The following is a 27,442-nucleotide window of genomic DNA, read 5'->3' on the forward strand; positions in this document are numbered from 1 at the left end:
CACCGATGGTGAAAATAGGGGATGCTCAAGAGGCCAGAATTGGAGGAGCGCAGAGACCTTGAAGCGTTGTAGGGCTGGTTTGGCCCCAGCTGGAGTATTGTGTCCAATCCTGGACACAGCACAGGAAGAATGTGAAGGCTTTGGAGAGAGTACAGAAGAGATTTATTAGACTGGCACCAGGGATGAGGAGCTATATGGGTAGGCTGGAGAAGCTGGGGTTGTTCTCCTTAGAGCAGAGAAGGTTAAAGGAGATTTAATTGAAGTGTTCAAAATTATGAAGGGGTTTTGATGCAGTAAATAGACTGGCAGGAGGGTCAGTAAACCAGAGGACACAGGTTAAAGATAATTGGCACAAAGACCAAGAGGAGATGAGATGTTTTACGCAGCGAGTTGTTGTGGCCGGGAACGCGCTGCCTGAAAGGGCGGTGGGAGCAGATTCAATAGCAACTTTCAAACCGGGAATTGGATAAATACTTGAAAAAGGGAAAATTTGCCGGGCTCTGGGGAAAGAGCGGGGTGCAGTGAGGGTGGGGGGAGAGTAGGACTAATTAACTCACTCTTTCAAAGAGCCGGCACAGGCACGATGGGCCGAATGGCCTCCTCCTGCGCTGTAAGATTCTACAATGCATTATGCACAGCACATTTTTGTGAACACTAAAGTGTAATGGTTTGAGATTTTACCGACAGTGGATTACAGATGGCCTCATGGACCAGCCAAGAATAATGAAAACAGCACTTGGCTTATACACTGATTGTCAGTTTAATAACGTGGGCTCTGAGATTACAGGAAACAGGAGGCTTTATTCTACATCCTTCTTCCAAAGGATCGGTTGATGAAAAATGCCAAGCATACCTGTGCTGATCCGAGTGTTAGTGGTTTATGGTGAACATTCCCCAGGGAAGTGTGATTTCGAGAGCTTGCTGTAGCAACAAATCACATTGTTCACACCAGTGAGACATTCCGTGGGTTCACAATAAACCATCATTTCTGCTCAAACCATCATCTGGTATAATGCGAAAGATTGGACTGCTATTATGAACTATTAGGCTTTTCTATTTTCCTAATCCATTTTCCTTCTGAATCTAACTTCAAAAAGTTCAGCAATAAAAATATATTTGGACAATCTCAGGGTGGGTGCTACAATTTGCTTCGGCGTTCCCAGACTAGAATTCAGACAGGGATCTGATTCTGATCACCATCCGGTAAGCCAGGTGAGCAACAGGCTGACCGTTCATAGTCTCCCACCACATGGCTGAATAGCTCTTTCCATCAGCCCACAAATGAAGAAAGGCCACTTGAGGAAAATAGAGATGGTGTTTGTTCTAGTCCCAGTGAGGGTTACCTGTAAACCTGTACCCCAGTAAGAGTCAGTGTTTGTGGGACCTGTACCTCAGTGAGAGTCAGTGTGTGTGGGACCCATACCCCAGTGAGAATCAGTGTGTGGGACCTGTACCCCAGTGAGAGTCAGTGTATGTGGGACCCATACCCCAGTGAGAGTCGGTGTGTGTGGGACCCGTACCCCAGTGAGAGTCGGTATGTGTGGGAACTGTACCCCAGTGAGAGTCAGTGTTTGTGGAACTGTACCACAGTGAGAGTCAGTGTGTGTGGAACTGTACCCCAGTGAGAGTCAGTGTGTGTGGAACTGTACCCCAGTGAGAGTCAGTGTGTGTGGGACCCGTAACCCAGTGAGTCAGTGTGTGTGGAACTGTACCCCAGTGAGAGTCAGTGTGTGTGGGACCCGTAACCCAGTGAGAGTCAGTGTGTGTGGAACTGTACCCCAGTGAGAGTCAGTGTGTGTGGAACTGTACCCCAGTGAGAGTCAGTGTGTGTGGAACTGTACCCCAGTGAGTCAGTGTGTGTGGAACTGTACTCCAGTGAGAGTCAGTGTCTGAAGAACTGTACCCCAGTGAGAGTCAGTATGTGTGAGGGAAAAAATTGATTGCAATGAATATATTTACACACAACCAGAGTACTAAACCATATTTCGGTATAATCGGGTTTACTTGTATCGTACTATTTCATGTTCCGTCACTCATTATTGGAACCTGGGATAGATATACAATTTCGGTGGCAATAACAGACGCTCAGGTTGTTAATCTGCATGACTGCTGCCCAATTCTACGCCAATTGTTGGAAAGAACGATTGTGGACTGTGGAGAACTAAACGGTCAGAAGACTGATCTACCTAGTGCGAAACACGTGAAAAGGAAGACAGAATAAGGTGTACAACAGTAAATAAGTTTGAATGGCTGCTGTGTGGGACAAGCCATCATACCTGGATCCCCAGTCTGAAATTCACCCCTAGTTCTCCGATAATGAAATGGCATACATAATGCGTTTGACATCAGTAATTCATTATCAATATTGTATTCTGGCTCTTGGTCTAAATGTAAGTGTTTACAGAAGGCTCATTGAGACTAATGTGTTCACCGTTCGGGGTTGCCTCTGGAGAAGGAGCTTGACCACTATTTGCCACCTTGCCGAGTTGGGGTGTTTGAGATTGTTAGCTCAGTGTCTGGGTTCCTGTACCCCAATGTTCCACCAATCAGTGGTGGCACGGACTGAAGCTCCAGCACACTGTGATGTTTCCCCGTTCCACCACCACTGTAACAGCACTTCCTCCCCCCAGATCCTCTTCAACAAGACGCCTTTCCAAACTCTGGGCTAATATTGTACACTCCATCACTTTGCAGCCATTCAGGCGGCCATACTGATTCAGGGCTGGTATCGCCGGCACGTGGCACGGACTGAGATGAAGCGTCGCTATACATGGAGCATTTTTCAATCTATTGAGTATGCCGGAGAGCAAGACCAACTACAAGTGAGTTTTATTCTAATTAACTATATAACAATGTATGCATGTGCAGCAATTTGTACATCAAAATAGAATTACCACAAATTACATAGAAACATAGAAACATAGAAAATAGGTGCAGGAGTAGGCCATTCGGCCCTTCTAGCCTGCACCGCCATTCAATGAGTTCATGGCTGAACATTCAACTTCAGTACCCCATTCCTGCTTTCTCGCCATACCCCTTGATCCCCCTAGCAGTAAGGACCTCATCTAACTCCTTTTTGAATATATTTAGTGAATTGGCCTCAACAACTTTCTGTGGTAGAGAATTCCACAGGTTCACCACTCTCTGGGTGAAGAAGTTCCTCCGCATCTCGGTCCTAAATGGCTTACCCCTTATCCTTAGACTGTGACCCCTGGTTCTGGACTTCCCCAACATTGGGAACATTCTTCCTGCATCTAACCTGTCTAACCCCGTCAGAATTTTATATGTTTCTATGAGGTCCCCTCTCATTCTTCTGAACTGCAGTGAATACAAGCCCAGTTGATCCAGTCTTTCTTGATAGGTCAGTCCCGCCATCCCGGGAATCAGTCTGGTGAACCTTCGCTGCACTCCCTCAATAGCAAGAATGTCCTTCCTCAGGTTAGGAGACCAAAACTGTACACAATACTCCAGGTGTGGCCTCACCAATGCCCTGTACAACTGTAGCAACACCTCCCTGCCCCTGTACTCAAATCCCCTTGCTATGAAGGCCAACATGCCATTTGCTTTCTTAACCGCCTGCTGCACCTGCATGCCAACCTTCAATGACTGATGTACCATGACACCCAGGTCTCTTTGCACCTCCCCTTTTCCTAATCTGTCACCATTCAGATAATAGTCTGTCTCTCTGTTTTTACCACCAAAGTGGATAACCTCACATTTATCCACATTATACTTCATCTGCCATGCATTTGCCCACTCACCTAACCTATCCAAGTCGCTCTGCAGCCTCACAGCATCCTCCTCGCAGCTCACACTGCCACCCAACTTAGTGTCATCCGCAAATTTGGAGATACTACATTTAATCCCCTCATCTAAATCATTAATGTACAGTGTAAACAGCTGGGGCCCCAGCACAGAACCTTGCGGTACCCCACTAGTCACTGCCTGCCATTCTGAAAAGTACCCATTTACTCCTACTCTTTGCTTCCTGTCTGACAACCAGTTCTCAATCCATGTCAGTACACTACCCCCAATCCCATGTGCTCTAACTTTGCACATCAATCTCTTGTGTGGGACCTTGTCGAACGCCTTCTGAAAGTCCAAATATACCACATCAACTGGTTCTCCCTTATCCACTCTACTGGAAACATCCTCAAAAAATTCCAGAAGATTTGTCAAGCATGATTTCCCTTTCACAAATCCATGCTGACTTGGACCTATCATGTCACCTCTTTCCAAATGCACTGCTATGACATCCTTAATAATTGATTCCATCATTTTACCCACTACCGATGTCAGGCTGACCGGTCTATAATTCCCTGTTTTCTCTCTCCCTCCTTTTTTAAAAAGTGGGGTTACATTGGCTACCCTCCACTCCATAGGAACTGATCCAGAGTCAATGGAATGTTTATACTCCACCCGAGCCTCCTCTCACCCCTCCATCTCACTCCATCAGCACATCCTTCTATTCCCTTCTCCCCCATGTCTTTATCCAGCTTCCCCTCTATACTATTCATCTCAACCACTCCCTGTTGTGGTTGTGGTAGTGAGTTCCACATTCTCACCACTCTCCGGGTAAAGACATTTTTCCTGAGGTCCCTGTTGAATTTATTATTGACTATCTTACATTTATGGCCCTTAGTTGTGGCCTCCCCTGCAAATAGAAACATCTTCTCTATGTCTGCCCTATCAATGCCCTTCATAACCTTAGATACCTCTATCAGGTCACCCCTTAACATTCACTTTTCTAACATCCTTTTCTAATAAGTATAACCTCTCAGTTCTGGTATCATCCTTGTAAATCTTCTCTGCACCCTCTCCAGTGCCTCTATATCCTTTTTATAATATGGTGACCAGAATCAAACGCAGTATTCCAAGTGTGGTCTAACCAAAGTTCGATACAAGTTTAACATAACTTCTCTCATCAATATCATCATAGCAGTCCCTCGGAATCGAGGAAGACTTGCTTCCACTCTTAAAATGAGTCCTTAGGTGGCTGAACAGTCCAATACGAGAGCCACAGTCCCTGTCACAGGTGGGACAGATAGTCATTGAGGGAAGGGGTGGGTGGGACTGGTTTGCTGCACGCTCCTTCCGCTGCCTGCGCATGCTCTCGGCAATGAGACTCGAGGTGCTCAGCGCCCTCCCGGATGCACTTTCTCCACTTAGGGCGGTCTTCGACCAAGGACTGCCAGGTGTCGGTGGGGATGTTGCACTTTATCAGGGAGGCTTTGAGGGTGTCCTTGTAATGTTTCCTCTGCCCACCTTTGGCTCGTTTACTGTGAAAGAGTTCCAAGTAGAGCACTTGCTTAGGGAGTCTTGTATCTGGCATGCGAACAATGTGACCTGCCCAGTGGAGCTGATTGAGTGTGGTCAGTGCTTCAATGATATCGATAGAGGGAGCAGCGTACGGCGGCGTACCACTGCAGAAGGGTGATGGCTGCGAAGCCGAGTCGCCGATTGAGGTGCGGGCTGGCACAGCAGGAGGGGCGAAGGAGCGGCAAGAGTTTGTAGAAGGAAGTGACCGGGGCCCAGGAGAGGCGTGAGTCTGGGGCCCAGAAGGGGCGAGGGCCCAGGGGTAGCACGGGCCAGCCCACACTGCGATATGTGTGCGCGCTCGGTCCGTGCAGTAGAGTTGGTCTCCAGTGGTCTGGGGTCACCCTTGCCACTGGACCAAGACCTAGCTCTGTCAAGATGTGTGGTGGCTGGTGTGCAACGGTCACCCCACGTTAAAAAAATCCACGCACAGGCATCTTCCACCCTTCAGGATGTAGTTCGAGATCTGGAACATTAGGTCCTGCATTGAAACACCTGTGAACTCATCCCTTTTTGGCGTGGAAGCAAGTCATCCTCGCTTCGAGGGACTGCCTATGATGATGTGATATCTACTAGGATACTGACACTTGGACATAATGTGTGGCCCATACCTCGGGAGCCTCTTATCAACAAGAGCAGACATTGATGATGAGATTCAACACCGCCTCATAAATATATAGTATCTACATCTAAAGATACACATACATATTGTACACGGATAAACACCTGCACATATATGGTAGATGACGGAGGTTCCACTGTATTTATTAAATAAGGCATCTTGTGGCAGGCATTAGTGCTGCATAAGTTTTCATCTTATCCATGATATCTTCTGGAGTACTGACACTTGGACATACAGCGTGTGGCCCGACCTAACTGGCTGGATATTCATAACACACCCAAGAGTAATCCTTCTATAACCATTTTGGTCTGGGTTTTCGGTTGTCTTAACACCTCAGTTAGCGGCCAGAGGGGTCGTTAATGGGAGCGTTAGAGGTTACTGACCGGGAGCGTAGCTTTTAGCGCCCCGACCAAAAATTCATTCGAGTCTCACCGGGAGCACAAACCAGTAGCGCCCGCTGCTGACGATCGCTCCGCTCCTGACATATTCCTGGTGCAACGCCCACGCTAGCGCCCTGGTCGGTAAATTCAATGCGGCCGCCTCATTGAGTGCCCGCCAATAACAGCGTCTAGAAAAACAGTGGGTGCAAGCGTGCAGAGTCGTTAACTGGCGGCTACTTAAAGGGATGAGGAAGCAGTTCCCTCGGAGGTCACAGTCAGTGCAACGTTTACACACAGCACGGTGCGTGAGCCTCCGAGTGTGCAGCAGCAGACAGGCATAACAGTGCGAGGGGTAACAAGTGATTTTGAAAACTTTAACGGGTGCATTTCTATGCCGTGCCTTTAAGACTCGGCTTTTGCCGGGTTCTGAATCGGACTTCCACGCATGCACAAGAACATAAGAAAAAGGAGCAGGAGTTGGCCATACGGCCCCTCGAGCCTGCTCCACCATTCAATACGATCATGGCTGATCTGATCACAGATTCAGGTCCACTTCCCTGCCTGCTCTCCATAACCCCTTATCCCCTTATCGTTTCAGAAACTGAATATATTTAAGACAGAAACAGACAATGTCCCAGCTTCCACAGCTCTCTGAGGCAGCGAATTCCACAGATTTATAACCCTCAGAGAAGAAATTCCTCCTCATCTCAATTTTAAATGGGCGGCCCCTTATTCTAAGATTATGCCCTCTAGTTCCAGTCTCCCCCATCAGTGTAAACATCCTCTCTGCATCCACCTTGTCAAGCCCCCTCATAATCTTGTACGTTTTGATAAGATCACCTCTCATTTTTCTGAACTCCAATGAGTAGAGGCCCAACCTACTCAACCTTTCCTCATAAGTCAATCTCTTTATCTCCGGAATCAACCTAGTGAACCAACTCTGACCTGCCTCCAAAGCAAGTATATCCTTCCGCAAATATAGAAACCAAAACTGCACGCAGTATTCCAGATGCGGCCTCACCAATACCCTGTATAACTGTAGCAAGACTTCCCTGCTTTTATACTCCATCCCCTTTGCAATAAAGGCCAAGATTCCATTGGCCTTCCTGATCACTTGCTGTACCTGCATTCTATCCTTTTGTGTTTCATGCACAAGTACCCCCAGGTCCTGCTGTACTGCAGCACTTTGCAATCTTTCTCAATTTAAATAATAACTTGCTCTTTGATTTTTTCTGCCAAAGTGCATGAGCTCACACTTTCCAACATTATACTCCATCTGTCAAATTTTTGCCCACTCACTTAGCCTATTTCCTTTTACAGGTATTTTGTGACCTTCTCACATTGCATTTCGTTCCATCTTTGTATCGTCAGCAAACTTGGCTACGTTACACTCAGTCCCTTCTTCCAAGTCATTAATATAGATTGTAAATAGTTGGGGTCTCAGCACTGATCCCTGTGGCACCCCACTAGTTACTGATTGCCAACCAGAGAATGAACCATTTATCCCAACTCTCTGATTTCTGTTAGTTAGTCAATCCTCTATCCATGCTAATATATTACCCCCAACCCCATGAACTTTTATCTTGTGCAGTAACCTTTTATGTGGCACCTTGTCAAATGCCTTCAGGAAGTCCAAATACACCACATCCACTGGTTCCCCTATATCCACCCTGTTCGTTACATCCTCAAAAAATTACAGCAAATTTGTCAAACATGACTTCCCTTTCATAAATCCATGCTGACTCTGCCTGACCGAATTTTGCTTTTCCAAATGTCCTGTTACTGCTTCTTTAATAATGGACTCCAACATTTTCCTAACCATAGATGTTAGGCTAACTGGTCTAGTTTCCTGCTTTTTGTCTGCCTCCTTTTTTAAATAGGGGCGTTACATTTGCAGTTTTCCAATCTGCTGGGACCTCCCCAGAATCCAGGAAATTTTGATAAATTACAACCAATGCATCCACAATCCCTGCCGCTACTTCTCTTAAGACCCGAGGATACAAGCCATCAGGTCCAGGGGATTTATCTACCTTTAGTCCCCTTATCTTACTGAGTACCACCTCCTCAGTCATTGTGATTGTGTTAAGTTCCTCCCCCCCCCCCCCCTATAGCCCATTGACTATTCAATGTTGGAATATTGTTAGTGTCCTCTACCGTAAAGACTGATACAAAATATTTGTTCAGAGTTTCTGCCATCTCCATGTTCCCCATTACTAATTCCCCAATCTCATCCTCTAAGGGACCAACATTTACTTTAGCCACTCTTTTCCTTTTATATATACCTATAGAAACTCTTGCTATCTGTTTTTATATTTTATGCTAGTTTACTTTCATAGTCTATTTTCCCTGTTTTAATCAATGACTTGATTAAATTTAGCGTCGGTATTTTCGTTAGCGCTCCCCCACAGCTCTCGTGTGCAACGGCTGATTTAGCGCCCCTGTCAGCTCTTTGACCGATTCTGACGAATTTCTGGGTGGGAGGCGCAAACTGTTTCAAGGCGTTAAAATTAGTGCTCGGCCTGGATTAACACCGCAACAGAGGCGTGGCCGAATTTGCCCCCTTTGTTTCATAACTGCGTTTCGAGCTCTGATGTGCGTTTGCTTGATATCCCAGTGCTGCTTTTGTGAAGTTATGTTGAGTTGGGAGTACAGCTGTGTGTGGCAGTGCAGATGTTGTTGCCGGTGCCAGTGACGAACTGCCCTTAACTTCCTGCTTTGTGTCCTTTTGCCAGTTGTCACACTTCTTTAACTTTCTGATGGATCACTATGCTCAGCTGAGCGGGGCCAGCAGTGGTGAGTAACTGCAATCTGACAGCCCATTTCTTCAACGCATTTATAGACATAAAAAGTACATTGTTTAAAAACCACTCATTTATTCCAGAACTCTGCATTTCTGCAGCTATTTTGAAGTTATTTCAGAAGTACCCTTGTGTTTTTTGTATTCCTTTATATTCTGTAATAACTTTTGAGTAAACAGCCTGACAGTCACACTGTTTTGCTGATAACATATTGCACGTTTATTCAGTCACTGTCTCAGGCAAGAATTATCCAGATCCGAGGTATGAGAGTTTCGGTCACTAGTCAACCTCATGTCAGAGTGTCAACTGTGGCTCAGTGGGTAGCACTCTCGCCTCTGAGTCAGAAGGTTGTGGGTTCAAGTCCCACTTCACATAAATCCAGGCTGACATCCCAGTGCAGTGCTGAGGGAGCGCTGCACTATCGGAGGTGATGTCTTTCAGATGAGACGTTAAACTGAGGCCCCGTATGTTCTCTCAGGTGGACATAAAAGATCCCATGGCACTATATCAGAGTGAATTATCCCTGGTGTCCTGGGGCCAATATTTATCCCTCAATCAACATAACAAAAACAGATGATCTGGTCGTGATCACATTGCTGTGTGTGGGAACTTGCTGTGCGCAAACTGGCTGCTGTGTTTCTTACATTACAACAGTGACTACACTCCAAAAGTACTTCATTGGCTGTAAAGAGCTTTGAGATGTCCGGAGGTCATGAAAGGCGCTATATAAATGCAAGACTTTCTGTTATATATGCAGACTATAGATATACTCTGTGTAGTCACAGTATAGTTGCATAAGATGGAGACTTAGTACATCAGGTAACATCAATAAGGTTTACACTGTGTATATACTATGCTGGCACCACTAGAGGGTGCAACTGGTGGAGACCGGGGTTTCCTGTCCCTGTGGCAGAGGCTGTCCATCAGAGGGCACTGTGGTGGGAGACCTGAGGGTCACCTGCATAGGTGTGCAGGGCCCAGTCTAAAAGACTGCTCACTATGCTTGTGCCTCACTCTGGAGTTACGAATAAAGGACCAAGGCCACTACAGTTTGAGTACAACACATTGCCTCGTGGAATTGTTCATAAGTGTATTACATACATAACTCTTTCTTTCATATATAGTGAGGAAAGAAATGACTGACGATCATTTCAATACGAACATGCTGGTTTAACCAGGAGAGTGAATATTTTAGGAGCGTAGGAAATGCTGGATGAAAATCGACCAAGGTCCATCTATAACATGCAGTTAATACTAAGCTCTACTCCACAGAGGGAAGCCCCAGTGAAGAGAAGGGAGTGAGATCCAAGGGCTGATTTACCCATCCTGCAACTCCCAGGGGCTGTCAAACCTGAAGGGACCATACATCAGAGATAGGCCTGCAACACTCGAGCTCTGATTGTCTGATCGGCGCCCCTTCCACAACATCTCCGAGCTGGGAGCGTGCAATCTGTAAATTCAGCCATTCAGCCCCTAGAGTCTGTTCCATTCAATGAGATCACGGCTGACCTGTGACCTAACTCCATCTATCCACCTTGGTTCCATAACCCTTCATATCCTTGCCTAACAATAATCTATCAATCTCACTTTTGACATTTTTATTTGTTCCCCTAGCCTCAACAGCTTTTTTTGGGGGAAGAATTCCAGATTCCCACTGCCCTTTGTGTGAAGAAGTGCTCCCTGACATCACCCTGAATGGCCTGGCTGTAATGTTAAGGTTACGCCCCTTGTTCTGGACTCGCCCCACCAGAATCGTTTCTCTTGATCTACCCTATCAACTCCTTTAATCACCTTAAACATTTCAATTAGATCGCCCCTTAATCATCGATACTCAGGGCAATACAAGTAGTCATAAGAACCCATAAATATAAGCCCAGTCTCTGCAATCTGTCCTCCCTGAGGTTTGGGGCCCAGAACTGAATGCAGAGTTCTGTACAACTGTAATGTAACTTCCTCCTCTGTCTATTACAGCTCCCGTTAGTTAAAGGTTGTGGCTGGATTTTGGGCTGTGATGATTTCGGGGCGGTAAAGTTAGCGCCCGGGAACAGTTTGCGCCTCAGTCAGTAACATTGGGCAGCTGGGCCCTGAGTGTGGGGCGCAGCACTATGGGAGGTGTTGTACACCTCTCTCTCTCGGGGCGTTAGGATGGGAAACTCCCGAGCTAAATAGCCGGGCCGGGAGCGCTCCCAGAGACGCCTGGGGGGGGGGGGGGGGGCGGACCCTGAAAAAGCCCCAGAACAACATTCCCAAAATAGAGCCCACAGCACCACAACACACATCCCACACAAAATTAAAAGAAAAAAATCAAAGAGCAAGTTATTATTTAAATGGAGAAAGATTGCAAAGTGCAGCAGTACAGCGAGACCTCAGGGTACTTGTGCATGAAACACAAAAGGATAGTATGCAGGTACAGCATCTTGGCCTTTATTGCAAATGGGATGGAGTATAAAAGCAAGAAAGTCTTGCTACAGTTATACAGGGTATTGGTGAGGCCACACCTGGAATACTGCGTGCAGTTTTGGTTTCCATATTTACAAAAGGATATACTTGCTTTGGAGGCAGTTCAGAGAAGGTTCACTCGGTTGATTCCGGGGATGACGTATGAGAAAAGGTCGAGTAGGTTGGTCCTCTACTCATTGGAATTCAGAAGAATGAGAGGTGATCTTATCGAAAGATAAGATTATGAGGGAGTTCGTCAAGGTGGATGCAGAGAGGATGTTTCCACTGTTAGGGGAGACTAGAACTAGAGGGCACGATCTTAGAATAAGGGGCTGCCCATTTAAAACTGAGATGAGGAGAAATTTCTTCTCTGAGGGTTGTAAATCTGTGGAATTTGCTGCCTCAGAGAAATGTGGAAGCTGGGACATTGAATAAATTTAAGACAGAAATAGACAGTTTCTTAAACGATAAGGGGTTATGGGGAGCGGGCAGGGAAGTGGATCTGAGTCCATGATCAGATCAGCCATGATTGTATTAAATGGCGGAGCAGGCTCGAGGGGCCGTATGGCCTACTCCTGCTCCTATTTCTTATTAAGTAAAAACCAATCACATTTACCTCAGAAGTCCATTACTGACCTCTCCGCTGTCGGTATCGTGGACCGCCCGATTTCCCAGGCGGTCACTGCGGGGCGGATGGGTCTCAAAATTCGTGCCAGTGTCGCAACCAGGGGCGTTGCACACCGGGCAGCTCTTCCAGGCGGTGCTGCTCCGCGCCATCGCTAAACCGGACCCGAGGATCGCCGCGAACCGCTGGAGGCTGAGCGCCCGCCCAGAACACCTCACCCCACCATTGCCGTTGCTTCAGGGTGAGAAACGGAGCGCAGAGCGGCCGAAAATCTGCCCCCAACAGTCCATTAGCCTTTTAAAATTATGTTTTGTTTCTGTCCACTATCCATTTCCGTTGATAAACAGTGAAGATTGCCCAGCAATTATAAACTTTATTATGCAAGCTCAAAGCCATTTAACTCCATTATTTACTGCAGTGTTATTGTAGCAGATTATTGCAGCATGGAATCGTACATTGAATTGTCCATTGAGTGATCCCACAGCCTCTCCTGACTGCTGTACCTCGATACTGTGCAGCATTAAACTAAATACAATAACGTGTTCACATGATATTCCTTTGTGCACTAGTTTAAAAAGGAGCTTTAGCCTGTTTATTTTAAACACAGAATAACTTCAAGGCATTCATTCATGGAAGAATAGCAGTGTCTTATCTTAGTGGCACTGAAACGACCTCATGGTTAAAACCCCCAAAACCGGTGGGTTGGGGGTCGAGTGGATGGTTAAATGTTAAAATGTGAATCCCGACCCCAATCTGTCCACTTCCGTGTTTAACGGGATGGGCGGTGGTCGGGGAGGGGGTTGGGGGTGGTCGGGGGGATTGGAGAGGGGGGGGGGGTGGTTGGTTGAGGGGGAAGGTCGGTGGGGGTTGATCTGGGGGGGGGGGGGGTGGTTGGTTGAGAGGGAAGGTCGAGGGGGGATCGGTGGTGGGGGTTGATCTGGGGGGAGTGGAGGGGGGTCGGTGGGGTGGGGGGAGTCTGGGGGGGGCGGGTCAGGGGGGGCTTGGGCGGTTGTGGGTGGGATGTTGATGGAGGGGGGGGGGGGGTTGGTTGAGAGGGAAGGTTGGTTGAGAGGGAAGGTCGAGGGGGGATCGGTGGTGGGGGGAGTGGAGGGGGGTCGGTGGAGTGGGGGGGAGTCTGGGGGGGGCGGGTCAGGGGGGGCTTGGGTGGTTGTGGGTGGGATGGTGATGGGGGGGGGGGGGGGGGGGTGGGGGGAGATTCAAGGCGGCCAAGCCACTGCCAGGAGGGGTGCTTACACTTTCCATATGATCATGAGGCCTGAAGCCGCAGCTGTAGCCCGGTGCGCGGGTTACACTGTGGGTGGCTGGGGGTCCAGAGTCTCAGCATTCCCGGCAGTGGTAGCAAGGCGAGGTCAGCCTCGGGAGTGATCCTTGTGGGCTGAGAGGTGCAGGAGTGCTTCCCCACTCCTTGAATCGGGATCCCAACCCCCGTCATAGGTCATCGGTTACCCGGTCGGGATCGGCCTCAATCCCCGGGCTCAGGGATCGACCTCACTCCCCGGGCTCAGGGATCGACCTCACTCCCCGGGCTCAGGGATCGACCTCACTCCCCGGGCTCAGGGATCGACCTCACTCCCCGGGCTCAGGGATCGACCTCACTCCCCGGGCTCGACCTCACTCCCCGGGCTCAGGGATCACACTGATCTCCCGGGGTCAGGGTTCGACAACCGTCAGGGATCGACGACATCCCGGGGTCAGGGAACGGAGCCCCCCCCCCCGGGGTCAGGGATCGACCTCTCCGGGATCAGAGCCCCCCAGGGTCAGGGATCGGGGATCACACCTACCTGGGGTCAGGTATCGGAGCCCCCCGGGGTCAGGGGTCACACCTACCTGGGGTTGTGGCCACTTGTCCAGCCCAGCAGTTCTGGGCGGGGAACCTGTGTGTGACATCACATGCTTGCTGTGGTGTTGGTGCGGGGAAGCCCGGAGTTTCCCGTACTCTATCGGGCTCTGGCCAGTCATGGCGGGTCAACAACTTAAAACTCCCGCCATTACCTTTGGTCAAGAAACTCTTTCTTGTCTGTAAAGCAAATAATTAAAGATGATAAGTTTTCAGTGCCAGCTGTGGCTCAGTGGGCAGCACTCTCGCCTCTGAGTCAGAGGGGTGTGGGTTCTCCAGGGACTTGAACACAAAATCCAGGCTGACACTCCCAGTGCAGTGCTGAGGGTGTGCTGCACTGTTGGAGGTGCCGTCTTTTGGCTGAGACGTTAAACAAGAAGCCAATGTAGGTCAGCGTGCACAGGGGTGATGGGTGAGCAGGACCTGGTGCGAGTTAGGACACGGGCAGCCGAGTTTACGTAGAGTAGAATGTGTGTGGCTGGCCAGAAGTGTTGGAGTAGTCAAGTCTAGAGGTAACAAAGGCATGGATGAGGGCTTCAGCACTGGATGAGCTGAGGCAGGGGGCGGAGACGGGCGATGTTAAGGAGGTTAATATGGGCAGGCTTAGTTATGCTGCGGTTAGGTTACTTTCACACACTGTTTATTGATCCAAAGATTGAATAATAACTATGCAATAATTATCAATGTTTGATTACAGTGGCAACGTGACTGGTATAAAAGCTATAGGCTCAAACATAAAGCAGATAAGAACAGCGAGGAATGGTCAATCCCAGTTAGCATGTAGTGTGGCTGTGGGACAGAGACTGCTGCAGCCATTGCCCAAGTACAACCATTGCTGAATATTGCTGCTGCCAGCACATGCAATTCAGAAACGGCCCTAATGTTTTCTTATATTTGGTAGCTTTCATTGAGAGTTAGCGATGTACATTGCCTGTCGACACATATGCCTTTCTTTTGCAGACTTGCTTTCCCAGCTGTTGAACCCATCAGTGGACACGTGTGAGAGTTTGGAGATTGACAAAGAGCCGGAGTATGAAAACATCAAGGTTCCCGATTCCTACTCGGGCCCTCGACTCTCTTTTCCTCTCTCAGCCATTGATGCCAATACCTTGCTTAAAGCATTCAAACAACAGCAAGTGAGTCACTGAATGATGGTACAAAGATCCAGGGTCAGGCTGGCTGATGCCCTGGACATTCTGCACAGCTGTAGTGTACGACATCGTGCTGGTCAGAAGCCTGTGTCGGACTATAAGTCTGCACTCCCAGGGCACTGCAGTGTAGGTCGAGTGAGCACAGCCTCAAAGGGTGAGGAGCACTGACGTATATAATACAGGACGGCTGACTGCCACTCTATATTAGAACTGCCCAGTGTCTTTGGAATCTGCATTTGAATCCAGCCCTCACTGATGGAGCATCACTGTCGATGACACCTTCCATCACTTTGCTGATGATTGAGAGTAGACTGATGGGGCGGTAATGGGCCAGATTGGATTTGCCCTGCTTTTTGTGGACAGGACATACCTGGGCAGTTTTCCACATTGTCGGATAGATGCCAGTATTGTAGCTGTACTGGAACAGCTTGGCTAGAGGCGCGGCTAGTTCTGGAGCACAAGTCTTCAGCACAACAGCCAGGATATTGTCAGGGCCCATAGCCTTTGCTGTATCCAGTGCACTCAGCCGTTTCTTGATATCACGTGGAGTGAATCGAATTGGCTGAAGACTAGTTTCTGAGATGGTGGGGACCTCAGGAGGAGGCTGATATGGATCATCCCCTCGGCACTTCTGGCTGGAGATGGTTGCAAACGCTTCAGCCTTGTCTTTTGCTCTCGTGTGCTGGGCTCTGCCATCATTGAGGATGGGGATATTCATGGAGCCTCCTCCTCCCGTTAGTTGTTTAATGGTCCACCACCATTCATGACTGGATGTGGCAGGACTGCAGAGCTTTGATCTGATCCGTTGATTGTGGGATCACTTAGCTCTATACCATGCTGCTTCCACTGTTTAGCAAGGATGTAGTCCTGTGTTGCAGCTTCTCCAGGTTGGTACCTCATTTTTAGGGACGCCTGGTGCTGCTCCTGCATGCTCTTCTACACTCCTCATTGAACCAGGGTTGGTCCCCGGGCTTGATGGTAATGGTAGCGTGAGGGATATGCCGGGCCATGAGGTTACAGATTGTGGTGGAATACAATTCTACTGCTACTGATGGCCACAGCGCCTCATGGATGCCCAGTTTTGAGCTGCTAGATCTGTTCTGAAACTATCCCATTTAGCACGGTGGTAGTGCCACACATGATGGAGGGTGTCCTCAGTGTGAAGGCAGGACTTCATCTCCACAATGACTCTGTGGTGTCACTGCTACCAATGCTGTCATGGACAGATGCATCTGCGACAGGTAGATTGGTGAGGATGAGGTCAAGTAAGTTTTTCCCTCATGTTGGTTCCCTCACCACGTCCTTCAGGACTTGGCCAGCTCGGTCAGTAGTGGTGCTACCGAGCCACTCTTGGTGATGGACAGTGAAGTCCCCCACCCAGAGTACACTCTGTGCCCTTGCTACTCTGCTTCTTCCGAGTGGTGTTCAACATGGAGGAATACTGATTCATCAGCTGAGGGAGGGCGGTAGGTGGTAATCAGCAGGAGGTTTCCTTGCCCATGTTTGACCTGAAGCCATGAGACTTCACGGGGTCCGGAGTCAATGTTGAGGACTCCCAGGGCCACTCCCTCCCAACTGTATACCACTGTGCCACCACCTCTGGGATGGTAAAGCAGGAGTCTGGGGCGTTGACTGACAGATGACTGTGAATATGACTATGTCAGGCTGTTGCTACTCTCGTCTGTGGGACTAGTCCCCAGATGCTGGTGAGGAGGACTTTGCCGGGTCGACTGCGTTTTGTGTGCCTTTGTCATGCCTTGAATTGAAGCTTAGATTGCAGCCTGGTGATCTGTCCAGTTTTATTTCTGACACAACTGAATCGCTCACTAGTCCACTGCGGAGTGCAGTTAAGACTTTACATTGGTGTGGGACTGAAAACACATATAGGCCCCGACTGGGTAAGGGCAGCAGCTTTCCTTCGCTAAAGGACATTCGTGCAACAGTCAGGCTTTTTTTTAACAATCACGTCTTGTTTTACTGATACCAACTTTCAGTATCCAAAACTTAAAAAAAAACTTAATTCAAATTGTGAAACTTCCATGGTGAGCTTTGAGCTCACATTCTCTGAATTATTAGTCCAGGCCTCTGCATTACTAGATCACTATGATAACCGTTACACTACCATGCTCTATGTAGTTGCTCAGTTCTGCACTTCATGTTGGTAACTGTGACACTTGATTTGCTGTTCCAGCAGATTCACGGTCGTTACGTGCTGCAGCTCTTGCATGAGACCAGGAAGTTCTTGAAACAGATGCCAAACATCACCCATCTTTCAACGTGTTACTCCAAGGAGATAACAGTTTGCGGTAGGGCATTCTGATTTCCATTGGTGCTTTTCCGGTCTCCATTGTGCCAGTGCAAAGATTATTCCATCTCATCTTTATGGAGGGCCTTCCACTTGATGCTATACTTGTGTGAGCGTGATATCTGACTTACGGCGGTGTGGCATTGTTTAAGGGAGACTTTCCTGAAAGAGAATTTTGTACTCGCCTATTTTCCGGTCACTCCTGTGGTTCCATCTCCAGATGGCTGTGTGCGGAGCTCTTGAACAGTAGCTGTGAGCAGGGCCATTATTATTGCAGAATTACATCGCATTTTACATCACAGAAACAGGCTATTTGGCCAAATATTTCACAGAGCCGTTAGGCTGGATTTTGCTGGGTTCCACCTGCACGGTGCGGGAGGGCCCAGGAGACGATGGGAAGCCCGCGAGTACGGACTGATAGTGGGGGAGCTTGGGAAGCTGGGAGGAAGCACGGCTGCTGCTCCTGACCCATTTGCACGAGTCCCCAAGCCTGAAGTTATGGAACATCATTTCTCACACTGTCAGTCTGACCCCACTCAGCTTCGCCCATTCCCACCCGCCCCTCCCCGGCCCTGTCCCTCCCCAGTGCCCCCTGGCCCTGTCCTTCCCCCAATGCCCCCCTGGCCCTGTCCTTCCCCCAATGCCCCCCTGGCCCTGTCCCTTCCCCCAATGCCCCCTGGCCCTGTCCCTCCCCAAATGTCCCCCCCCGGTCTCTGTCCTTCCCCCATTTCCCCCTGGGCCCGTCCTTCCCCCATTGTCCCCCCCCCGGGCCTTGTCCTTCCACCATTGTCCCCTGGGCTCTGTCCTTCCACCATTGTCCCCTGGGCTCTGTCCTTCCACCATTGTCCCCTGGGCCCTGTCCTTCCCCCAATGCCCCTCTGGCCCTGTCCCTCACCCATTCCCACCCACCCCTCCCCAGTACCCCCTGGCCCTCCCCCCAGTGCCCCCTGGCCCTGTCCTTCCCCTTCCCCCCAGTGCCCCCTGGCCCTGTCCTTCCCCCAGTGCCCCCCTGGCCCTGTCCCTCCCCAATGCCCCCCTGGCCCCGTCCCTCCCCCAGTGCCCCCTGGCCCTGTCCCTCCCCAAAGCCCCCCTGGCCCTGTCCTTCCCCCATTGTCCCCCCCCCGGGCTCTGTCCTTCCCCCATTGTCCCCCCCCGGGCTCTGTCCTTCTCCCATTGTCCCCCCCCAGGCTCTGTCCTTCCCCCATTGTCCCTCCCCCGGGCTCTGTCCTTCCCCCATTGTCCCCCCCGGGCCCTGTCCTTCCCCCATTGTCCCCCCCGGGCCCTGTCCTTCCCCCATTGTCCCCCCCGGGCCCTGTCCTTCCCCCATTGTCCCCCCCGGGCCCTGTCCTTCCCCCATTGTCCCCCCTGGGCCCTGCCCTTCCCCCCCCATTGCCCCCCACCGGGCCCTGTCCTTCCCCCTGGGCCCTGTCTTTCTCTCATTGTCCCTCCAGGCCCTGTCCTTCCCCATTCCCCCAGGCCTTGCGCTTCCACTTTTGAAAAATAAAGAATTTTTATTGAAAATGAATTTTGATTTCATTGAAACATACAAAATTCTTACAGGGTTTGACAGGGTAGATGCAGGGAGGATGTTTCCCCGGGTTGGGGAGTCGAGAACCAGGGGTCACAGTCTCAGAATAAGTGATCGGCCATTTAGGACTGAGATGAGGAGAAACTTTTTCACTCAGAGGGTGGTAAATCTTTGGAAATCTCTGCCCCATAGGGCTGTGGGGGCTCAGTCTGAGTATATTCAGAGAGATATTAAGGGAATCAAGGGATATGGGGATTGTGCAGGAAAGTGGAATTGAGGTAGAAGATCAGCCATGATCTCCTTGAATGGTGGAGCAGGTTCGAGGGTCAGAATGGCCGACTCCTAATTCCTATGTTCATATGTTATTCTTTGTGTTTGTTGAGTGGAGATCTCGCAGTATCTCTGGTGATCGCTCCTCGAGCGGTCCTGATACTTGAGTTGCTCTGAGCCCAGGGTAGCCGGTCCATCAGACCAGTTGGGGATGGTTGTTTTATGAGTGCTCGGCCAGGCTTCATGGGCAGCATAGAAACATAGAAAATAGATGCAGGAGTAGGCCATTCGGCCATTCGAGCCTGCACCACCATTCAATAAGATCATGGCTGATCATTATCTCAGTACCCCTTTACTGCTTTCTCTCCGTACCCCTTGATCCCCTTAGCCGTAAGGGCCATATCTAACTCCCTCTTGAATAAATCCAATGAACTGGCATCAACAACTCTCTGCGGCAGGGAATTCCGTAGATTAACAACTCTGAGTGAAGAAGTTTCTCCTCATCTCAGTCCTAAATGGCCTACCCCTTATCCTAAGACTATGTCCCCTGGTTCTGGACTTCCCCAACATCGGGAACATTCTTCCCGCATCTAACCTGTCCAGTTCTGTCAGAATCTTATACATTTCTATGAGATCCCCTCTCATCCTTCTAAACTCCAGTGAATACAGGCCCAGTCAATCCAGTCACTCCTCATATGACAGTGCAGCCATCCCTGGAATCAGTCTGGTGAACCTTCGTTGCATTCCCTCAATAGCAAGAACGTCCTTCCTCAGATTAGGAGACCAAAACTGAACACAATATTCCAGGTGAGGCCTCACTAAGGCCCTGTACAACTGCAGTAAGACCTCCCTGCTCCTATACTCAAATCCCCTAGCTATGAAGACCAACATACCATTTGTCGCCTTCACCGCCTGCTGTACCTGCATGCCCACTTTCAGTGACTGATGAACCATGACACCCAGGTCTCGTTGCACCTACCCTTTTCCTAATCTGCCGCCATTCAGATAATTATTCTGCCTCGTGTTTTTGCCCCAAAATGGATAACCTCACATTTATCCACATTAGACTGCATCTGCCCACTCAACTAACCTGTCCAAGTCACCCTGCAGTCTCTTAGCGTCCTCCTCACAGCTCACACCGCCACCCAGTTTAGTGTCATCCGCAAACTTGGAGATATTGCACTCCATTCCTTCATCTAAATCGTTAATGTATATTGTAAAGCGCTGGGGTCTCAGCACTCCACTAATCACTGCCTGCCATTCTGACAAGGACCCATTTATCTCGACTCTCTGCTTCCTGTCTGCCAACCAGTTCTCTATCCACGTCAGCACATTACCCCCAATACCATGCGCTTTGATTTTGCACAACAATCTCTTGTGCGGGACCTTGTCAAAAGCCTTTTGAAAGTCCAAATACACCACATCCACTGGTTCTCCCTTGTCCACTCTGCTAGTTACATCCTGAAAAAATTCCAGAAGATTCGTCAAGCATGATTTCCCTTTCATAAATCCATGCTGACTTGGTCCGATCCTGTCACTGCTTTCCAAATGTGTTGCTATTTCATCCTTAATGATTGATTCCAACATTTTCCCCACTACTGATGTCAGGCTAACCGGTCTATAATCACCCGTTTTCTCTCTCCCTTTTTAAAAGTCCATAGCTACCCTCCATTCCATAGGAACTGATCTACAGTCGATAGACTGTTAGAAAATGATCACCAACGCATCCACTATTCCTCGGGGAACTTCCTTAAGTACTCTGGGAGGCAGAATATCAGGCCCCAGGGATTTATCGGCCTTCAATCCCATCAATTTCCCTAACAGAATTTCCCACCTAATAAGGATATCCTTCAATTCCTCCTTCTCATTAGACCCAATGCCCCCTGGTATATTCGGAAGGTTATTTGTGTCTTCCTTCGTGAAGACAGAACTGAAGTATTTGTTAAATTGGTCTGCCATTTCTTTGTTCCCCATTATAAATTCACCTGAATCCGACTGCAAGGGACCTACATTTGTCTTCACTAATTTTTTTCTCTTCACATATTTCTAGAAGCTTTTGCAGTCGGATTTTATGTTCCCTGCAAGCTTCCTCTTGTACTCTATTTTCCCCCTCTTAATTAAACCCTTAGTCCTCCTCTGTTGAATTCTAAATTTCTCCCAGTCCTCAGGTTTGTTGCTTTTTCTAGTCAATTTATATGTCTCTTCCTTGGCTTTAACACTATCCTTAATTTCCCTTGTTAGCCATGATTGAGCCACCTTCCCTGTTTTATTTTTACTCCAGACAGGGATGTACAATTGCTGAAGTTCATCCATGTGATCTTTAAACGTTTGCCATTGCTTATCCACCGTCAACCCTTTAAGTATCCTTTGCCAGTCTATTCTAGCCAATTCGTGCCTCAAACCGTCGAAGTTACCTTTCTTTAAGTTCAGGACCCTAATTTCCGAATTAACTGTGTCATTCTCCATCTTAATAAAGAATTCTACCATATTATGGTCACTCTTCTCCAAGGGGCCTTGCACAACAAGATTGCTAATTAGTCCCTTCTCATTAAACATCACCCAGTCTAGGATGGCCAGCTCTCTAGTTGGTTCCTCGACATATTGGTCCAGAAAACCATCCCTAATACACTCCAGGAAATCCTCCTCCACCGCATTGCTACCAGTTTTGTTTGCCCAATCAATATGTAGATTAAAGTCGCTCATGATAACTGCTGTACCTTTATTGCACACATCCCTTATGCTGTCCCCAACCTCACTACTACTGTTTGGTGGTCTGTACACAACTCCCACTAACGTTTTCTGCCCTTTGGCATTCCGCAGCTCCACCCATACCGATTCCACATCATCCAGGCTAATGTCCCTCCCTACTATTGCATTAATTTCCTCTTTAACCAGCAATGCTACCCCGCCTCCTTTTCTTCTCTGCCTATCCTTCCAAAATGTTGAATACCCCTGGATGTTGAGTTCCCAGCCTTCGTCACCCTGGAGCCATCTCTCCGTGATGCCAATTATATCATATCCATTAACTGCTGTCTAGCAGTTAATTCATCCACCTTTTTCTGAATACTCCTTGCATTGAGGCACAGAGCCTTCAGGCTTGTCTTCTTAACACACTTTGCCCCTTTAGAATTTTCCTGTAATGTGGTCCTTTTTGTTTTTTGCGTTGGGTTTCTCTGCCTTCCACTTTTACTATTCTCTTTTCTATCTTTTGCATCTGCCTCCATTTTATTTCCCTCTGTCTCCCTGCATAGGTTCCCATTCCCCTGCCATGTTAGTTTAATTTCTCTCCAACAGCACTTGCAAACACTACCCCTGGGACATTTGTTCCGGTCCTGCCCAGGTGCAGACCGTCCGGTTTGTACTGGTGCCACCTCCCCCAGAACTGGTTCCAATGTCCCAGGAATTTGAATCCCTCCCTTTTGCACCACTCCTCAAGTCACGTATTCATCTGGGCTATCCTGTGATTCCTACTCTGACTAGCATGTGGCACTGGTAGCAATCCTGAGATTGCTATCTTTCAGGTCCTACTTTTTAAATTTAGCTCCGAGCTCCCTAAATTCGTCTCGTAGGACCTCATCCCATTTTTTACCTATATCGTTGGTGCCTATATGCACCATGACAACTGGCTGTTAACCTTCCCTTTTTAGAATGTCCTGCACCCGCTCCGAGACATCCTTGACCCTTGCACCAGGGAGGCAACATACCATCCTGGAGTCTCGGTTGCGGCTGCAGAAACGCCTATCTGTTCTTCTTACAATTGAAACCTCTATCACTATCGCTCTCCCACTCTTTTTCCTGCCCTCCTGTGCAGCAGAGCCAGCCACGGTGCCATGAACTTGGCTGCTGCTGCTCTCCCCTGATGAGTCACCCCCTCAACAGTACCCAAAGCAGTGTATCTGTTTTGCAGGGGGATGACCGCAGGGGACCCCAGCACTACCTTCCTTGCACTGCTCTTCCTGCTGGTCACCCGTTCCCTATGTGGCTGTGTACCCTTCACCTGCGGTAAGACCAACTCTATTCACGTCATTCTCAGCATCGTGGATGCTCCAGAGTGAATCCACCTGCAGCTCCAGTGCCGCAATGCGGTGTGTCAGGAGCTGGAGGCAAGTGCACTTCCTGCACACTTCGTCGTCAGGGACACCGGAAGCGTCCCTGACTTTCCACATAGTACAGGAGGAGCAGAACACCTGTCCGAGCTGTCCTGCCATGAATTAACCTTTAGATAAACTTAAATAGGTAACATCAATGCTAAATGTTACTTACTGATATAGAAAAGGAAAAGAAAAACTACTTACCAATCACCAACCAATCGCTTACCCCCTTGGCTGTGACGTCACCTTTCGATTTTCTACTTTTTTGCCTTCTCTCCCCGCTGCAGCTGCACAAGCCACACCTCTCTCTGAACTCACCAATGCTGGGCCTTTTTATAGGCCTCCACACGCTGCCTCACTGACGCTGCTCAATCTCCCGCAGCCTCTCCTGACACTGGCCAGCAAACACAAGTCGTGGCCAGGGTTTATGGAGCAGTTAGTTAGTGGTCAGGAAGAAATTCATCTCATGCCCCATCCTTCGAGTCGAGGAAATCCGCTCGGTATTGGTGGAGAAAAACGGGAAAACTGGAAGGGAAAAAGGGTTGTGTGTGTTTTACAACAGATCTGTGCTTGATTACAACAAAACCTTGCAACTGTGAAAATCTAATTCTGTCGAGTTCCCTGAAAAGAATTGGTACATTTGATCAATGTTTTCATTGTACCTGTTGTATTTGTGGTGAAAATTGTAAATAATTTCAAAACTTGACCTGATATATAAGCTTACAGAATATATCTTTTCATGATGTCTTCCAGGAGATTTACATGGGAAACTAGATGATCTGTTGCTAATATTCTACAAGGTAAGATAGGTCCTTCATTCTGCAATGATATTAATAGTTACACGTTTAGAGTGTCTCATAGCCTGGGGCAAAAGTGCCCAATAGTTTACTAGCAAGTGCTTCAAATTTTTATATTATCACATCACTGATCAGCCACAAGGAACAAATATATCAGTAAGTTACTGAAATATATATTTTTAGCAATGATGGGGGGTAGAGTGGAATTTTATACTTTTGGTGAAGGATGCAATGCTTTCTACTTTTTACACCCTCTGTCAGTGGCAAGTACCCCAGGGTTTGATAGTGCGTTGTCAAATGGACATTGAGGGGGCGAAATTTGGTCCCGCCGTGTTTGAGGCAGTGTCACCGCCCGAGTGCTGATTTAATCGCTGGTCGCTAGGGGCAGGCTCCAACTGATACATTCGGTTTTGACGGCCAAAGATGAGAGAGCAGCGCTAAAAGTGGCGTTGTACACTCACCCTCGGGCGGGGGCTCAGGAGGCCGACTGAATCTCGCATCGAGAGGCTGCCACCGAGCTTGCTGGGAAACAGGGAGTAAAGGGAAGGACCCACCGACACACACACACACACACACACACTTCCCCCGACACACACACACACACACTTCCCCCGACACACACACACACACTTCCCCCGACACACACACACACACACTTCCCCCGACACACACACACACACACTTCCCCCGACACACACACACACACACTTCCCCCGACACACACACACACACACTTCCCCCGACACACACACACACACACACTTCCCCCGACACACACACACACACACTTCCCCCGACACACACACACACACACACACACTTCCCCCGACACACACACGCACACACTTCCCCCGACACACACACACACACACACTTCCCCCGACACACACACACACACACTTCCCCCGACACACACACACACACTTCCCCCGACACACACACACACACACACTTCCCCCGACACACACACACACACACACTTCCCCCGACACACACACACACACACTTCCCCCGACACACACACACACACACACACACTTCCCCTGACACACGCACGCACACACTTCCCCCGACACACGCACGCACACACTTCCCCCGACACACGCACGCACACACTTCCCCCGACACACGCACGCACACACTTCCCCCGACACACGCACGCACACACTTCCCCCGACACACGCACCACAATTCCCCGACCCCCACACACTTCCCCCGACACACGCACACTTCCCCCCGACACACACACACACACACACAATTTCCCCCCGACACACACACACACACTTCCCCCGACACACACACGCACGCTTCCCCGACACACGCACGCGCACTTCCCCCGACACACACACATTGCCCCCCCGACACACACACACACACACACACACACACACACACACACACACACTTCCCCCGACACACACACACACACACACACACTTCCCCCGACACACACACACACACTTCCCCCGACACACACACACACACTTCCCCCGACACACACACACACACTTCCCCCGACACACACACACACACACTTCCCCCGACACACACACACACACTTCCCCCGACACACACACACACACTTCCCCCGACACACACACACACACTTCCCCCGACACACACACACACACTTCCCCCGACACACACACACACACTTCCCCCGACACACACACACACACTTCCCCCGACACACACACACACACACTTCCCCCGACACACACACACACACACTTCCCCCGACACACACACACACACTTCCCCCGACACACACACACACACACTTCCCCCGACACACACACACACACTTCCCCCGACACACACACACACACACTTCCCCCGACACACACACATTGCCCCCCCGACACACACACACACACTTCCCCCGACACACACACATTGCCCCCCCGACACACACACACACACACATCCCACGAAACACACACATTTCCCCCCTGACACACACACACACTTCTCCCCCGACACACACACACACACACACACACACACACACACACTTCCCCCGACACACACACACACACACTTCCCCCGACACACACACACACACACTTCCCCCGACGCACACACACACACACTTCCCCCGACGCACACACACACACATTTCCCCCGACGCACACACACACTTCCCCCGACGCACACACACACTTCCCCCGACACACACACACACACACATTTCCCCCGACACACACACACATTTCCCCCGACACACACACACACACTTCCCCCGACACACACACACACGTCCCCCGACACACACACACACACACGTCCCCCGACACACACACACATTTCCCCCGACACACACACACACACTTCCCCCGACACACACACACACACACTTCCCCCGACACACACGTCCCCCGACACACACGTCCCCCGACACACACACACACACACGTCCCCCGACACACACACACGTCCCCCGACACACACACACACACCTCGACACACACACACACACACACTTCCCTCGACACACACACACACACACACTTCCCTCGACACACACACACACACTTCCCCCGACACACACACACACACTTCCCCCGACACACACACACACACTTCCCCCGACACACACACACACACTTCCCCCGACACACACACACACACACTTCCCCCGACACACACACACACACACACTTCCCCCGACACACACACACATTTCCCCCGACGCACACACACACACACATTTCCCCCGACACACACACACATTTCCCCCGACACACACACACATTTCCCCCGACACACACACACACTTCCCCCGACACACACACACACACGTCCCCCGACACACACACACACACACACGTCCCCCGACACACACACACACACACCCCTCCCTCGACACACACACACACACTTCCCCCGACACACACACACACACACACACTTCCCTCGACACACACACACACACACTTCCCCCGACACACACACACACACACTTCCCCCGACACACACACACACACTTCCCCCGACACACACACATTGCCCCCCCGACACACACACACACACACACTTCCCACGAAACACACACATTTCCCCCGACACACACACACACTTCTCCCCCGACACACACACACACACACACACACACACACACACACTTCCCCCGACGCACACACACACACACTTCCCCCGACGCACACACACACACACTTCCCCCGACACACACACACACACACACTTCCCCCGACGCACACACACACACTTCCCCCGACACACACACACACACACACTT

At 49.6% G+C, this 27,442-nt stretch overlaps 1 protein-coding gene across 6 annotated transcripts in view; it reads left to right on the top strand.

Annotated features, from left to right (window-relative positions):
- ppef1 (protein phosphatase, EF-hand calcium binding domain 1) overlaps positions 1-27,442 on the top strand; it is a 197,430-nt gene that overhangs the window by 61,896 nt on the left and 108,092 nt on the right. For 5 of the 6 annotated variants that reach the window (XM_070894196.1, XM_070894192.1, XM_070894195.1 and 2 more), the window contains 5 exons: positions 2,695-2,822; positions 9,051-9,111; positions 14,999-15,174; positions 17,381-17,495; positions 24,137-24,183. In XM_070894196.1, coding sequence (XP_070750297.1) covers positions 2,695-2,822; positions 9,051-9,111; positions 14,999-15,174; positions 17,381-17,495; positions 24,137-24,183 — 527 coding nt within the window. The remainder of the gene's footprint in view (positions 1-2,694; positions 2,823-9,050; positions 9,112-14,998; positions 15,175-17,380; positions 17,496-24,136; positions 24,184-27,442) is intronic. The other variant, XM_070894194.1, reaches the window with a different exon arrangement.

This window comes from Pristiophorus japonicus, chromosome 11 (assembly GCF_044704955.1).
Source record: "Pristiophorus japonicus isolate sPriJap1 chromosome 11, sPriJap1.hap1, whole genome shotgun sequence".
Taxonomy (NCBI): domain Eukaryota; kingdom Metazoa; phylum Chordata; class Chondrichthyes; family Pristiophoridae; genus Pristiophorus; species Pristiophorus japonicus.